This window comes from Balaenoptera acutorostrata, chromosome 5 (assembly GCF_949987535.1).
Source record: "Balaenoptera acutorostrata chromosome 5, mBalAcu1.1, whole genome shotgun sequence".
NCBI lineage: Eukaryota > Metazoa > Chordata > Mammalia > Artiodactyla > Balaenopteridae > Balaenoptera > Balaenoptera acutorostrata.
In genome coordinates, this window is record NC_080068.1 from 54,876,839 (window position 1) to 54,890,846 (window position 14,008).

Sequence of the window (14,008 nt, forward strand, 5' to 3'; positions counted from 1 at the left end):
ACACGTGTGTATATATTATCTCACATGGCTTGACTTTTTTTTAAACACTAAGTTTCTGCATTACCTATTTTAAAGAGGTGATTATTCAGAATGAGACCTATTAACAGAGGCTTCTCGGTTATCTTGTGTCTCGTGTGTGTGGGTTGATGCACAGAGCCTTGGCTCTTGTTGCACCCTAGCTTTTGCCCTCCTAGGAAAAGCTAGTCAGCTCAGTTGCTGACTAGTCAAAAGCACTACCACCTGATCTTTGTAAATATGGCCAGAGGATGCCATAGCCCATCATCCACTTTCCGTACATCCTCAATGTGAGCTTTACACAGTAGTACCGACTCAGCATCCATAGAGGATTCAGTTTTGTGACTGCTTCATATATCTTGGAGTAAATCAGTTCCTTGTGATAATCGTGTTGACATTGTATTCTGAGAATTCCCTCAGGAATCCAGTTCAGGTTTCCAGTCTTGTTCATTTAAAAATTGCCATGGGAAAAAATGGACTACTAATATAAGATAATCCTTTTATTTTTTTAATTACTATTTCTTGATGGTATTTTTTCATTTAAACAATGAATCAGCTACTCTCTTTCCCAGACACCTACTTTAATTTTAACAAGCTCGTTTTATTTATTTATTTTTCTTCTGTATTTCATTTTATTTTATTTTTATTTATTTATTTATTTATTTATTTATTTATTTTTTAATGATATTCTTGTCTGCTTACATTCTTTTTATGTATGTATGTATGTATGTATGTATGTATGGCTGTGTTGGGTCTTCGTTTCTGTGCGAGGGCTTTCTCTAGTTGTGGCAAGCGGGGGCCACTCTTCATCGCGGTGCGTGGGCCTCTCACTATCGCGGCCTCTCGTTGCCGCGCACAGGCTCCAGACGCGCAGGCTCAGTAATTGTGGCTCACGGGCCGAGTTGCTCCGCGGCATGTGGGATCTTCCCAGACCAGGGCTCGAACCCGCGTTCTCTGCATTGGCAGGCAGATTCTCAACCACTGCGCCACCAGGGAAGCCTTATTTATTTATTTTTTTAAGTTTCCTTTTTTTTTCACAACTCACACACACACACTGTATTTTACTTTTACAAGAGATAAATAAACTGACAACAAGCATTGTAAATGGATGACCACAACAAAGGCAACAATGATTGCAATTACCAAACACGAAACACACTCATACTATGTCATAATATTGACATTCAGTCCAGTAATCCTCTGCTGTAACAGCTCCTTTACTTTGCAGTGAAAATTGATTTGCATATTGTATTTTATTTTTTAAATTATTTTTTATTGGAGTATAGTTGCTTTACAATGTTGTGTTAGTTTCTTGCTGTACAGCAAAAGGAATCAGTCATATGTATAAATATATCCACTCTTTTTTAGATTTCCTTCCCATTTAGGTCACCACAGAGCACTAAGTAGAGTTCCCTGTGCTATACAGTAGGTTCTCATGAGTTATCTATTTTACACATAGTAGTGTATATATGTCAGTCCCAATCTCCCAATTCATCCCACACCCCCGTCTCCCCCCTTGGTGTTCATATATTTGTTCTCTACGTCTGTGTCTCTATTTCTGCCTTGCAAACAGGTTCATCTGTACCATTTTTCTAGATTCCACATATATGTGTTAATATACGATATTTGTTTTTCTCTTTCTGACTTACTTCACCCTGTATGACAGTCTCTGTGTCCATCCACATCTCTACAAATCACCCCATTTCGTTCCTTTTTATGGCTGAGTAATATTCCACTGTATGTATGTACCACATCTTCTTTAGCCATTCCTCTGTTGATGGACATTTAGGTTGCTTCCATGTCCTGGCTATTGTAAATAGAGCTGCAGTGAACACTGTGGTACATGACTCTTTTTGAATTATGGTTTTCTCAGGGTATATGCCCAGTAGTGGGATTGCTGGGTCATATGGTAGCTCTATTTTTAGTTTTTTAAGGAACCTTAAAAAACTGTTCTCCATAGTGGCTGTACCAATTTACATTCCCACCAACAGTGCAAGAGGGTTCCCTTTTCTCCACACCCTCTCCAGCATTTACTGTTTGTAGATTTTTTTGATGACGGCCATTCTGACCAGTGTGAGGTGATACCTCAGTATAGTTTTGATTTGCATTTCTCTAATAACTAGTGATGTTGAGCATCTTTTCATGTGTTTGTTGGCCATCTGTATGTCTTCTTTGAAGAAATGTCTATTTAGGTTTTCCACCCATTTTTTGATTGGGTTGTTTTTTTGATATTGAGCTGCATGAGCTGTTTGTATATTTTGAAGATTAATCCCTTGTCAGTTGCTTTGTTTGCAAATATTTTCTCCCATTCTGAGGGTTGTCTTTTTGTTTTGTTTATGGTTTCCTTTGTTGTGCAAAAGCTTTTAATTAACAAGCTAATATTTATAAGTGAAGAAGCTGCAGTATTTAGAGGTTTATTGGTCTGTTATGTGTCAATCATAAATATTATGATTATTATTTTTATTACATCACAGAAGGGTTATCCAAATGCAATCTATGGGAGAGATAAAAATTGGTTAGCATGGACTTGTTAATAGTGAATATAGACCAAATGACAAAGTTAACCTAAGAAACACATCACTGCAGCAGAAACAAATCTTTGAGCTTGTGGATCCAGTGGATCAATTTTTCTTGTCAGATAAAAGAATGAAGCAGTGATAGTGGTGATAAAATGCACCTCTTTGTCTTTCCTTGGAAGTAACTGGTAGCTTCAGTTCCTGAAGTTCTCTGTATCTACTCAACGTAATAAACTTCTTCCTTTAATCTTGGATGATGAATAGCACCTTAATCACAGGTTACACAAATGGGCACCATTTCTTTATGGTACTTGACTTCAATTCCTTTTCCTTTTGCCACCCTAGGCTTATTGACATCCATGGTTCATGATTTTTTGTTTCTTTCAAATGCAAAGGTGGCTGTGGGGTGGGATCCTTTGAGATTAACTCAACCTCATTGCATATCAGAAGAAAAAGTGTGTTCACCTTTAAGGACTGAGGGGCATGGACAATAAAATGAGTTCCTTCATTTATTTATTAGTAATTAGAACAGTTTCCCCCTTCCAACTCCTTTCCGAGCTCTAATAATGTGCTTTTCAAGCCAAGAGGGCTTCTTTTGAACATTCTTTCCTAGTGATGGGAGGCAGTTGTTTTTCTCCTTCCTTCTTACTCTCCCCCAAACCCAGAGTGTTTCTTTACACCAATTTAGACTAAGTAGTTCTACCTCAGGAATTCTCCTCAGAGAAGCAGGCTGACACCCTCTCAGTGCTACTCTGTATTTAGTACTGTAATAAGTGCTAAATGACCATACTAGAAGAACAGTATGCTTGATGATTAATTTATCATAGAAAAGGTGGAAGAGCTTTCTCCTGTTTAAAGCTAATCTCTGCCTCTGAGCTTTGATGCCTCTCCTCTTTCACCTTTCTAGGAATCCACACACCAATTACGCCTATTTTCTTCTGGTTACTCAAATTTTTATCACCTGAATCCTTTCCCACCGTCATTTCAGCATGCTTTACTCTCATTCAGTTTAATCCAAACAAACCAAAACAAAAGCCACTTTTGACCTATACTTCCTTTACTGCCTTATCGTTTTTTCACCTACAGAATAACTTATTTTGCACTTCTATCTCCATTTCCTCACCTGTGCTTTTTTCTGGCCTCTGCTCTCACTCCCCCAAACAATTGTGGATAAGGTTATTGAAGCCTTCCCATATCACTAAATCCAAGACTTTTTCCTGTTCTCACCTCACTTTGATGAGTACATCCTGATCTTAATAAGGACTTGACACTGTTGAATACTATCTATTTCCTTCCAGAAACACTGTTGGCTTTCCTTAATTTACTCTTAACTCTCTTGCTGCTCCTTTCTCTCCTTTTGTTAGTTTATTTTCCTCTACAGGGCATTCAGTGTTGTAGTACCTCAAGCCTTGTTTCTAGGCCTTCTTCTCTTCTCATTCTAAACTTAGTCCTAGCAATCTCATTCAACCAGCAGCTTCATTTATACCGACAACTCCTGAATGAATATTTCTAGGACAGACTTCTCTGGCTTAACCCAAAATGGGGTTGATTTGCTTCCAATATATCTATATTGAATTCTAAACTTTCCCAGGGATGAAAGTCATCGCCATCCATCCCTCCAAATTCTAAATAATAACAAAATAACAGAAAACACTATCCCCCCTTTCTTTTTTTTATAATGTAATTGATTTTTGGGGGGGGGGAAGGATTTTTTATTTATTTATTTTTGGCTGTGTTGGGTCTTCGTTTCGTGCGAGGGCTTTGTCTAGTTGCTGCAAGGGGGGGCCACTGTTCATCGCGGTGCGCGGGCTTTTCACTGTCGCGGCCCCTCCCGTTGCAGGGCACAGGCTCCAGACGCGCAGGCTCAGTAGTTGTGGCTCACGGGCCCAGCTGCTCCGCGGCAAGTGGGATCCTCCCAGACCAGGGCTCGAACCCGTGTCCCCTGCATTGGCAGGCAGACTCTCAACCACTGCACCACCAGGGAAGCCCTATCCCCTCCTTTCTAATCTAGCCTCAAATTCTGTTGATTCTACCTCCTAAAAAAATCTCTCAAATCTTCCCTCTTCGCTTCATCTCCATTGTCATAACCCTACTCAAGAAGTCTCTCAATGTAGTTTTTTGTTGTTGTTGTTCAAGAGTCTTTTTATATCCATAATAAAATTTAGCACTAAAGAGGACTAGTTATAGTTATTTGGGTTTAAAATAATATTTATTAACACAACTTTTAAAATCTGGTGTTCCATAAGACATTAGTTTCAATTTTCAAAATTTGCTATTCTCTCTTTATATAATCTAGACATATGTAAGTCTAAACATCATTTTGATATTTAGTCTGTAAACTTATTATTGTATCCCTGAATGCATAGAGCATAGCACAGTGCCTGGAACACAAAAAGCACTTAATAAGTGTTTGTTAGATGAATGAATAAGTGTTCAAAGTTAGTTTTTCTCTTTTATTTTCTCCCAACATCCTCTAAATAAAAACTAAAGCTTTCCATTTTGGTAGTTAGGTGTTACTCCTGATTATAATCTGTAAGATTTCACTCTAAGTATTTAGGTTTCTAATCCACTCAGAATTACATAATATGGATGATGGTTTTGGCCAGTAAGAAGATGAAGGCAAGATTCTGTAAATATGGACAGAATCCCTAACATGTCCACAAATTGTGATTTGTAGTAGTGATCATTTGTTATGAAGTGCTAACCCATTTTCCTTCTTGAATGGGAAATCTAAGGAAAAAACAATCTCTAGAATTCCTAAATCTTGCAGAAGTTCCCTTCTCTTTGATACTCCAGGTCCATAGAGCCAAGCCAATCAGATTTTTTCCTGTTCTTCACTTTTTTTGGTGAGGAAAGGGTTTTCTAGGAAATACTGAACGTTCCTTTCCCTAAAAGTAGGCCAGAGTAAACAATCAAACTTTAAATGCAATAATCTTTAATACTTTAAACCAGCTGTTAAAAACAAAACAGGTCCAAAATGGAGTCACTTATGCTAAGCCCCACATCACCAAACCTAATTACACTTTTGGGCTTTTGCAGAAATGGAATCTTAAACTAGTCAGTCAGGAATTACCTGATCAGCACTAGTGAGGTAGTCTTCCTGATAGACCCCAACTACACCCTAAAGGAAAGCGACCTTCACACAACCAATTCACTTTTTGCTAGTATGATTTCCTTGTCCCGCCCTCTTCTGCCTATAAAAGTCTTTCATTTTATACAGCTCCTTTTTACCTGCTAGATGAGATGCTGCCCAATTCCTGAATTGTTGGATAAAGCCAATATCTTTAAATTTTACTCAGTTGAATTTTTTTTAACGCAACTAATCTGAATGACATTTTTCCCCTTTAAGTCATTATCAGCTTAAGATGAATGCTGAAAGGATGACTGACATGATCTTTGGGGTTTGCTTTAAGATATTCCATTTATTTTAAACAGGAGAGAGATGAAACAAGAATGAAAAAATGTTGATAGAATTTCTGCAATTCTAGAAGTTTATTATACTTTCCTTTGAGATTTTCCACAATAAAGTTTAAAAATTTTAGCTTTTTCTATTTTTCACTCTCTGAACTTCCTTGAGAGGGGTCCTGGCCACAGGAGGAGGAAAACTGCACAACCATTTCTTCGCAAACCTCTGCCTGTCTATTCCTGAATCCTCAGGAGAGGCTTTAATCTTTGTTATACAGGTTTCACCTGCTGTCCGAAAGCAGAGCGTTCCTATGAAACCTTTTGGAAGCCAAAATGGCATAAAGTGAGGAAGTAATTACCCTAGAAGACATCTTGCTAAGGAAATAAAGCACAGATGTTCAAATACACAGTTCAAAGCTATGGCAGGGAGCTGCTGAGTACAGTTTCCCAAGACGGAGCTTGGCGATGTCACTGCAGCCTCTACTACGGCTGCTGCAAAACAAACGCTGACTGCTATTTTCAATTTTCGACTTTTCCCATAAAAGTGAAAATCACATTTCTTTCCACTAGCAAAAATAGGTACTAATATGGGTCTTCCGTAAAAGCGAAGCGGCCTGTTGTGAACTTTCTAACAGCGGAGGAATACCTGTATTCGTTATTAACATATAACAAGTATCTATAGCTTTCATTTTAAAACAAAGAAAGCTGGCTTTCCGCACATAATCCAAGTTGGGGGGGCGGGGAGGGGCCGTTATTAAATCTCCGCCAGTATTATCCCAACCTCTTTTTATAACCAGAGTATCACAATTCCTTCCAGAAACGGCCCTTTTGCCCCTCACGTCACAAGACTGGGGAGAAAGTGCAGAGCGTCGGTAGATCTCCGTTCCAGGGCTCAGCCCTCCAGAGAAGGAAGCCTCGTCCTCTTCAGGCCTCAGTTTCCAACGAGTGAAAGAATAACCGGGCGATCATACCGGCCCCCGGCCCCTCCCGGCCCGCGGGCAGCCCCGCCCCGCCCCGAGGGCGGAGACCGGGCGGAGCAGCGCGCTCTCCTCCGCCTCCTCCCGACTCGCCGCTGCCCCTGGTGCCGGCGGCGCATGTGCCCGGCAACCCCTCCCCGGCCCTGGATTCCACTTCCCCTCCGCTCACGCTGCAGCCGCAGCCGCCTTCAGGCCCCGCGCCGCCTCCGGAGTCCATGGCCGGGACGCGCTGGGTCCTCGGGGCGCTGCTCCGGGGCTGCGGCTGCAACTGCAGCAGCTGCCGGCGCACCGGCGCCGCCTGCCTGCCCTTCTACTCGGCCGCCGGCTCATTCCCCTCGGGAGTCTCGGGCCGTCGCCGCCTGCTGCTGCTGCTCGGGGCCGCCGCGGCCGCCGCCTCTCACACGCGGGGCCTCCATACTGGGCCTGTGCCGGCCGGGAGGCTGGCGGGGCCTCCCCCAGCGGCCGCCTCCGCCGCCGCCGCGGCCGCCGCCTCCTACCCGGCCCTGCGCGCCCCTCTGCTGCCGCAGTCGCTGGCGGCGGCGGCGGCGGGCCCGGCGCGCGGTTACAGCCAGGTACGTGGGCGCCGAGAGGGGCCGCGCGCGGGACCCTTCCCCGGCTGCGCGCACGCGCCCCCGCGCCCCTCCGCGTGCGCCTCGCGTGCGCGCCCGGGGAGCCACGGCACGCGCCACAGCCCCCCGCCCGCTCCCACCCCCGCCCTCCCAGTCCTCCTATTGGGCCCCAGAACAACGGACACTCTCCCAGCCCTCGGGTTTTCTCCTTGTTTTGTTCTCCTCTTGAGTCTCTGGTCGGTTGGGCAGTGTAAGTGTGGCTGGGGGTGAATGTTGAGGCCTTGTTTCCCGCCCGCCCATGGTAGGTTTTGTGAGGCTGTTGACGCCCCCACCGCGCATCTCTGTCGCTCTCCGCCCGCTGGTGGTGAAGTTGGGAGGCCGGACCCCCGGAGGGCTGGGACTCTCCGTGCCGCCCGAGCACTAGGCCTGGGCGGCCCTTGGTGCGCCTCGCGGCCCGCTGCTACGAAGGTTCACGCACACACTTACGTGGACTGGGTTCGTGAGGAAGGAGGCTGGTCCCCAGCGCTCTCCTCGCTCTCGTGTCCCTTGGGAAAGGCGGGCTGCCCCAGTTACTGAAGGTCACCTCTGCACCTTCACTTCCTCTGACAGAAGGTCCTTTAGGACCATGGGTCACCGCCGATGGGAAGGACAGTTTGGAGACTATGACATTGGGGGAGGGGGACCGAGGAGAGGAGGCGTCTGGGGCTGAGGCGATGGTTTGGGGACCCAGGAGTGAGTCTACAGTATTTTTTTTTTTTGAGTCAGTGTGTGCTTTAAGTACTCACATTGCAAATATTTTGTGCCTCGTAAGAGGCTTTCTTTTCTGCTTGTTACGTGGCATCTGGGAAATGTCCGCACACTTTTTGACTACCATGTTCCTGATGCCTTGGGTCATATTTATGTTAATTCAATTTGTGCTTTTCCTTTAACTTAGGGAAACTGGGAAGCTAATCAGCATGGCCGCTGTCTGCCAGTGGCCGAGCTAATTGATTTGAATCCTGGCCCAATACTTTCTGCTGCCCTTTTCAGTGAAAGCTTGTGATGCTTATGGAATTCTGGGAAAATGGGGAATGTTGCCCTTATTAAAAACAACAACAACAACAAAAAAACTATCTTTAATAAGCCTTTGTGACCTGGTTACTCTCTTTACTTGATTATTTTTTTCTGTGAATTTGACTAGCATAATGATATCTGTTCAGCCTCTGCTAGTAAGTAAGCCTCTGTGCTTGCTTTTATTATTGATTCCATAAAATTATGTGTAAATCTCCATGAAAATGATGGGGATATACAAAGGAGTGAAGTATCTCTCTCCTTAGCCCAATAGAGTGCAAGTCACTTGACTTAAAAGCCTGAGTTGTCTTCCCATGTTGATAATTGAAGTGCTTGTTGCATTCTTATTAAATAATGTATGAGGCCTCTGCTAGAGGTTTACATTTATCATTGACTCCTTAAAATTAGACATAAGTCTTCGTGTAAATGGTAGGATGGTACAGAGGAATCTATTTCCTTAGCCTAGTAGAGTGCAAGTCTTAAAACCTGAGTTGTCTTCCCTGGTTATGGTTGTGGTGCTTGTTGGAATCTTACAACATTCCGGTTTTTGTTTAGTGTCGTGAAATAGAGTTCTTTGGGTATGTCTTAGGCTCCTGTTACCTCACACTACTGCTGTTGCCTTTTATGATCTTTCCCTTATTCATTTGATCTGAAATACCAGTTGACAAATTAATCTTTCCAAGCCTCCTGCTGTCTTGTTGATTTACACACTTCTAAATGTCTTTTATTAGCTCCCCTTTGCCTACCAGGTTAATGACACACACTGAGCTCAACACTCAATCCCTCTGCTGTGTGGTACCCAGTTTTTTTTGCCAGCTCATCTTCTTTGGCTCCTAATTGTACCCTACAGTTTAGCCAAATGGAATTATTGCTGTTTTGCAAATGGGCTTCTGTTCATACTGTTTCTTCCCCTCACTTCTCAAACTGGAATGCCTATCCTTTATATATTGCTCTCAGAATTCTAGCCTTCCTTCAAGGCTCATCTCGTATCATGTCTTGATTCTTCTGTTGGTGCTCTGTTTTGAATTTCTATAATATCTTGTATCTTAATTATAGCCCTTAAAGCATCTGTCTTGTGTGCTTGTCTTAGTCTGGATGGTAAGCTTTTTGAGATGAGGGCCTAATTATGGTGTGCTGTGATTAGGAGATAAATATTTGTTAAATTGAAGGGACCCCTGTTGTCCTGCCTTAACTAAAACACTATTATGAGGTGTACTTCAGGACTGATGGACTTAAAAACAAGCCTGGAATAAAATTGATGTCCTGCCAAACCATTAGGCTATACATGCTTGTTGCTTTAGTATGTACAATTTAAGCCAAAATAGGATGAGTTAGATTTGTGAATTTTACTTCTTGCCTCTGAAATACTAATGGTCCCCAAAGAATAATATCCAGGGTGTTAATTTGTAGAAATAAACTTTGAAAATAAATTTTCTAAGTAGGTTGTTCAAGAAATATTTCTACATTTCTTCATTTCTCTTGGAAGGAGTCCAAAACTACCTACCTGGAAGACCTTCCACCTCTCCCTGAATATGAATTGCCTCCGTCCAAGTTAGGAGAGGAAGTGGATGACGTTTATCTCATTCGAGCTCAAGGATTACCATGGTCGTGCACTGTAGAAGATGTGCTTAGCTTTTTCTCAGGTATATTTTATGTATGTTTTGAATATGTAATTTCATCTGACTGAAAGGTAGTCCCATAAAATTCAAGTTAGGCTATGCTCGAGACATCTTATTTGATGGATGGGAATTGTCTCATTCTGGCTGGTTACATATGCATAGTGACATCATGTGTATCATTTGTCATATATACCAGGTTGAATACCGAAAAAATTTTAATGTTAAAACTACATGATGCAAAACCAGTTTTCTCTGAAGTTTTAATATGTACATATCAAAAGGTGAAACCTGTTAGCGGGAATATGTTAGTGAGAATATAGGTTGAGTAGCTTTTTATGTAATAACATACATTTAGAATACAAGATCACTTAGCAAGTGATATAATTCCCTTAATAACATGTTTGAAGGTTTATGCATCTGTAGTTAAAGTTTCTGCATCTGACTGATTTTTAATTTTCCTCCCTCTTAAGAAGCCTTTAGAAGATGTTGCCTTTAGAAGATGTTGCCTTAAATGTTATAAAACAATGTTAACACTGTATTAAGTACCTGATGTGCATTTGTGTGGATCAAGCAGTTTATAAAGCCACTTACATCTTCAGCTTGCTCCCAATATAAGTAGTGTGCAGTATGGGGATGTCTTTCTTTAATGAAAAGGGGGAAAAGTTAAATTATTCTTACAGGAGATATATTAGAGTTCTTACTGATATGATCATAACGAAAGAAGACACTTATGCATAAACCATATTTTAATTCCTTAAGTGATTTGAAACTGATTGTAGAAGCATTTGGAAGTCCATATTACATTTTGTATTGAGCCTAGCCTGATTTGCCATTTGATGATCAGGAGGTCATAAGTTTTTGTGCTAAGGTTCGCTTATTTCTCCACATGGAACGTTTTAGAGACTACCAGCTCATCAGCATTTGGACGGCTTCAGTGTTGGGGGTTTGTGTAAGGAAAATGACAGGCATTTTGGATCTTGCTTTGTTTTGGTTTTGGAAGATTGCAATTCTAGTGACTTGTATGATTGATCTAAAACTTTGATTTCTGGTTTTAATTGATTTTACTCACATACTTTCAGACTGCAGAATTCGCAATGGTGAGAATGGAATCCACTTCCTCTTAAATAGAGATGGAAAACGAAGGGGTGATGCCTTAATTGAAATGGAGTCAGAGCAGGATGTGCAAAAAGCCTTAGAAAAACACCGCATGTACATGGGGCAGCGGTATGTGGAAGGTATGTGAAGTCGTGTTATGGCTTTTCGGGTTCATTACATTGACTGTACTTTTCAAGGCAGCTTCATTTGATCCTGTGTTAGATATTATGAATAGTGAAGTAGTTAGATACTATGAAAAACTCTTTTCCAGGGTGTGAAAATGAAGCACACAAATAATCTCAGTTTCTTATCTATAAAATGAGGATGTTGACCCAGTTTACTTCAGAAGTTGTGATGTTACAGCTGGCCCATAGTAAATACTTGATAAATGTCATTTATTATTTTCTCCAGAGAAGTACGTAAGGTTAAAAATACTAGTTTTTAGATTCCTGGATAACCGACCCAGTGTGATTATTTTTTTAATGGCTTCTTCCTTTGTTATGTAAATATTGCATACCTTTTGTGCTCTTTTTCTTAGTATATGAGATAAACAATGAAGATGTGGATGCCTTAATGAAGAGCCTGCATGTCAAATCTACACCTGTGGTAAATGATGGCGTGGTTCGTTTGAGAGGACTTCCTTACAGTTGCAATGAGAAGGACATTATAGACTTCTTCGCAGGTGCTTTTCAGTTATATCGTGTTTGGGGCCTCATATCTTTTCCCCCCATTGTTTCCTTCTTTATCTTAGGTGAACCTTTTCCTGGTAACTGCATGCAGTTATATTAGGTTGTTTAGGGGAGAACTCTTCACTTGGATTGCCAATATTTATAGATTATATAAGTGTTTTGACCTAAAACGCTGATCTTTGGGGGGTGTCATATTTCAAAATAATTTAATGTGGAGTTTTTTTGTTTTTTGTTTTTTTACTATTGAGGAAAATATCCTGTCATGAGAGTAGCTATATTTGTCTTAGACAATAGTGATTTATATGATTTAAAAGCATTAACATCTAGGGAATTCCCTGGCAGTCCAGTGGTTAGGACTCTGTGCTTTCACTGTTGAGGGTGCGGGTTCAGTCCCTGGTCAGGGAACTAGGATCCTGCAAGCTGCACAGCATGGCCGTCTAAAAAAAAAAAAAAGCATTATCATCTAATTCTTAGGGGTAAAATATGCACCAGTAGTGATGTTAGTCTAAATCTCTGTATACAACTAATGGCAAAAAACCGAATTGTGTGTTTTAGATGGACTGCTTGACCCTAAATGTTCTGGGAATGTGTGGGTGTTACTAGCTTTTGGCTGCATAATAATTTTCTTCCCATTAGGCATGAATTCAGCTTTGGGACTGGCAAAATAGCCCCACAATTTTACTAATAAAATTAAAAAAAAATTCTTAGTATGTGAATGAATGTGTTAAGTCTAAGAATAAAAAAGCTCCTGTTAGCAGCACTAATTTGTAATAACTTTTCAACATCCTAGGACTGAACATAGTAGACATTACTTTTGTCATGGATTATAGAGGGAGAAGAAAAACAGGAGAAGCCTATGTGCAGTTTGAAGAACCAGAAATGGCCAACCAAGCCCTTTTGAAACACAGGGAAGAAATTGGCAACCGGTGAGTGAAGCAGATACTAATGATGCAGAAGGATCATATTGGCCAATACCTTGGGTCGTTTTGATGAATGCAGTGTAATATGACTGTAAAATTACCTAAACACAGAAAAAGTAGAGAGAGTAGTATGATGAGCTGTCAAATGCCCATCACTTAGATAACAAATTCTTAACATTTGTTGTATTTGCTGCATCTGTTTTTTTAGTATGCATCTTTAAGAAAACATTTTTATATGATCCCAATATTATCACGTTTAACAAAATTAGCGATAATTTATTATCTAGTGCCAGTCTGTAATCACATTTTCCCATTTATACCCAAAACGTCTTTCTCCAGTTGCTTTTTATTCCTCACCAGAATCTAGACATGGTCCATACGTTGTATTTGATTGTTAGGCTTCCATTTCTCTTCAATTAGAGCAAATCCCCATTTCCTTTATTTTTATGTTCCCTCCCCCTTTTTATTATTATTTTTTCTTTTGGCTGCACGGAGCAGCTTGCGAGATCTTAGTTCCCTGACCAGAGATTGAACCCAGGCCCACGGCAGTGAAAGCATGGAGTCCTAGCCACTGGGCCACCGGAATTCCCTTCCCCCTTTTCGATGTGGACCTTTTTTTTTTTTTTTTTTTAATTAATTAATTAATTATAGTTTTGGCTGTGTTGGGTCTTTGTTTCTGTGCGAGGGCTTTCTCTAGTTGTGGCGAGTGGGGGCTACTCTTCATCGCTGTGCGCGGGCCTCTCACTATCGCGGCCTCTCTTGTTGTGGAGCACAGGCTCCAGACGCGCAGGCTCAGTAGTTGTGGCTCACGGGCCCAGTTGCTCCGTGGCATGTGGGCTCTTCCCAGACCAGGGCTCGAACCTGTGTCCCCTGCATTGGCAGGCAGATTCTCAACCACTGCGCCACCAGGGAAGCCCCCCTCCCCCTTTCCAAGATGCAATTGGCTTTTGAAGAAATTGAGTCAGTTGTCCTGTACAGTGTCTCACGTTCTGTGTTTATCCTTTTGCTTCCTCACGGTGTCACTTAACTTGTTCCTTTGTATTCTCTATTATTTCCTGAAAACTGGAAGTTAGACCTAAAGTCTTAGATTGATTCAGGTTAACAGTTTTGATATAGATACTCTATAGACGATACTGTATACTGCATATCACAT

At 41.6% G+C, this 14,008-nt stretch overlaps 1 protein-coding gene across 2 annotated transcripts in view; it reads left to right on the forward strand.

Moving 5' to 3' along the window:
• Positions 1-14,008, forward strand: part of GRSF1 (G-rich RNA sequence binding factor 1) — a 50,617-nt gene that overhangs the window by 29,160 nt on the left and 7,449 nt on the right. The window contains exons 3-7 of one of the 2 annotated variants that reach the window (XM_057546353.1): positions 6,754-7,485; positions 10,019-10,175; positions 11,231-11,386; positions 11,785-11,928; positions 12,726-12,861. In XM_057546353.1, coding sequence (XP_057402336.1) covers positions 7,129-7,485; positions 10,019-10,175; positions 11,231-11,386; positions 11,785-11,928; positions 12,726-12,861 — 950 coding nt within the window. In that variant the 5' untranslated portion in view covers positions 6,754-7,128. Of the gene's footprint in view, positions 1-6,753; positions 7,486-7,765; positions 7,784-10,018; positions 10,176-11,230; positions 11,387-11,784; positions 11,929-12,725; positions 12,862-14,008 lie in introns of those variants that run through there. The other variant, XM_007193574.3, reaches the window with a different exon arrangement.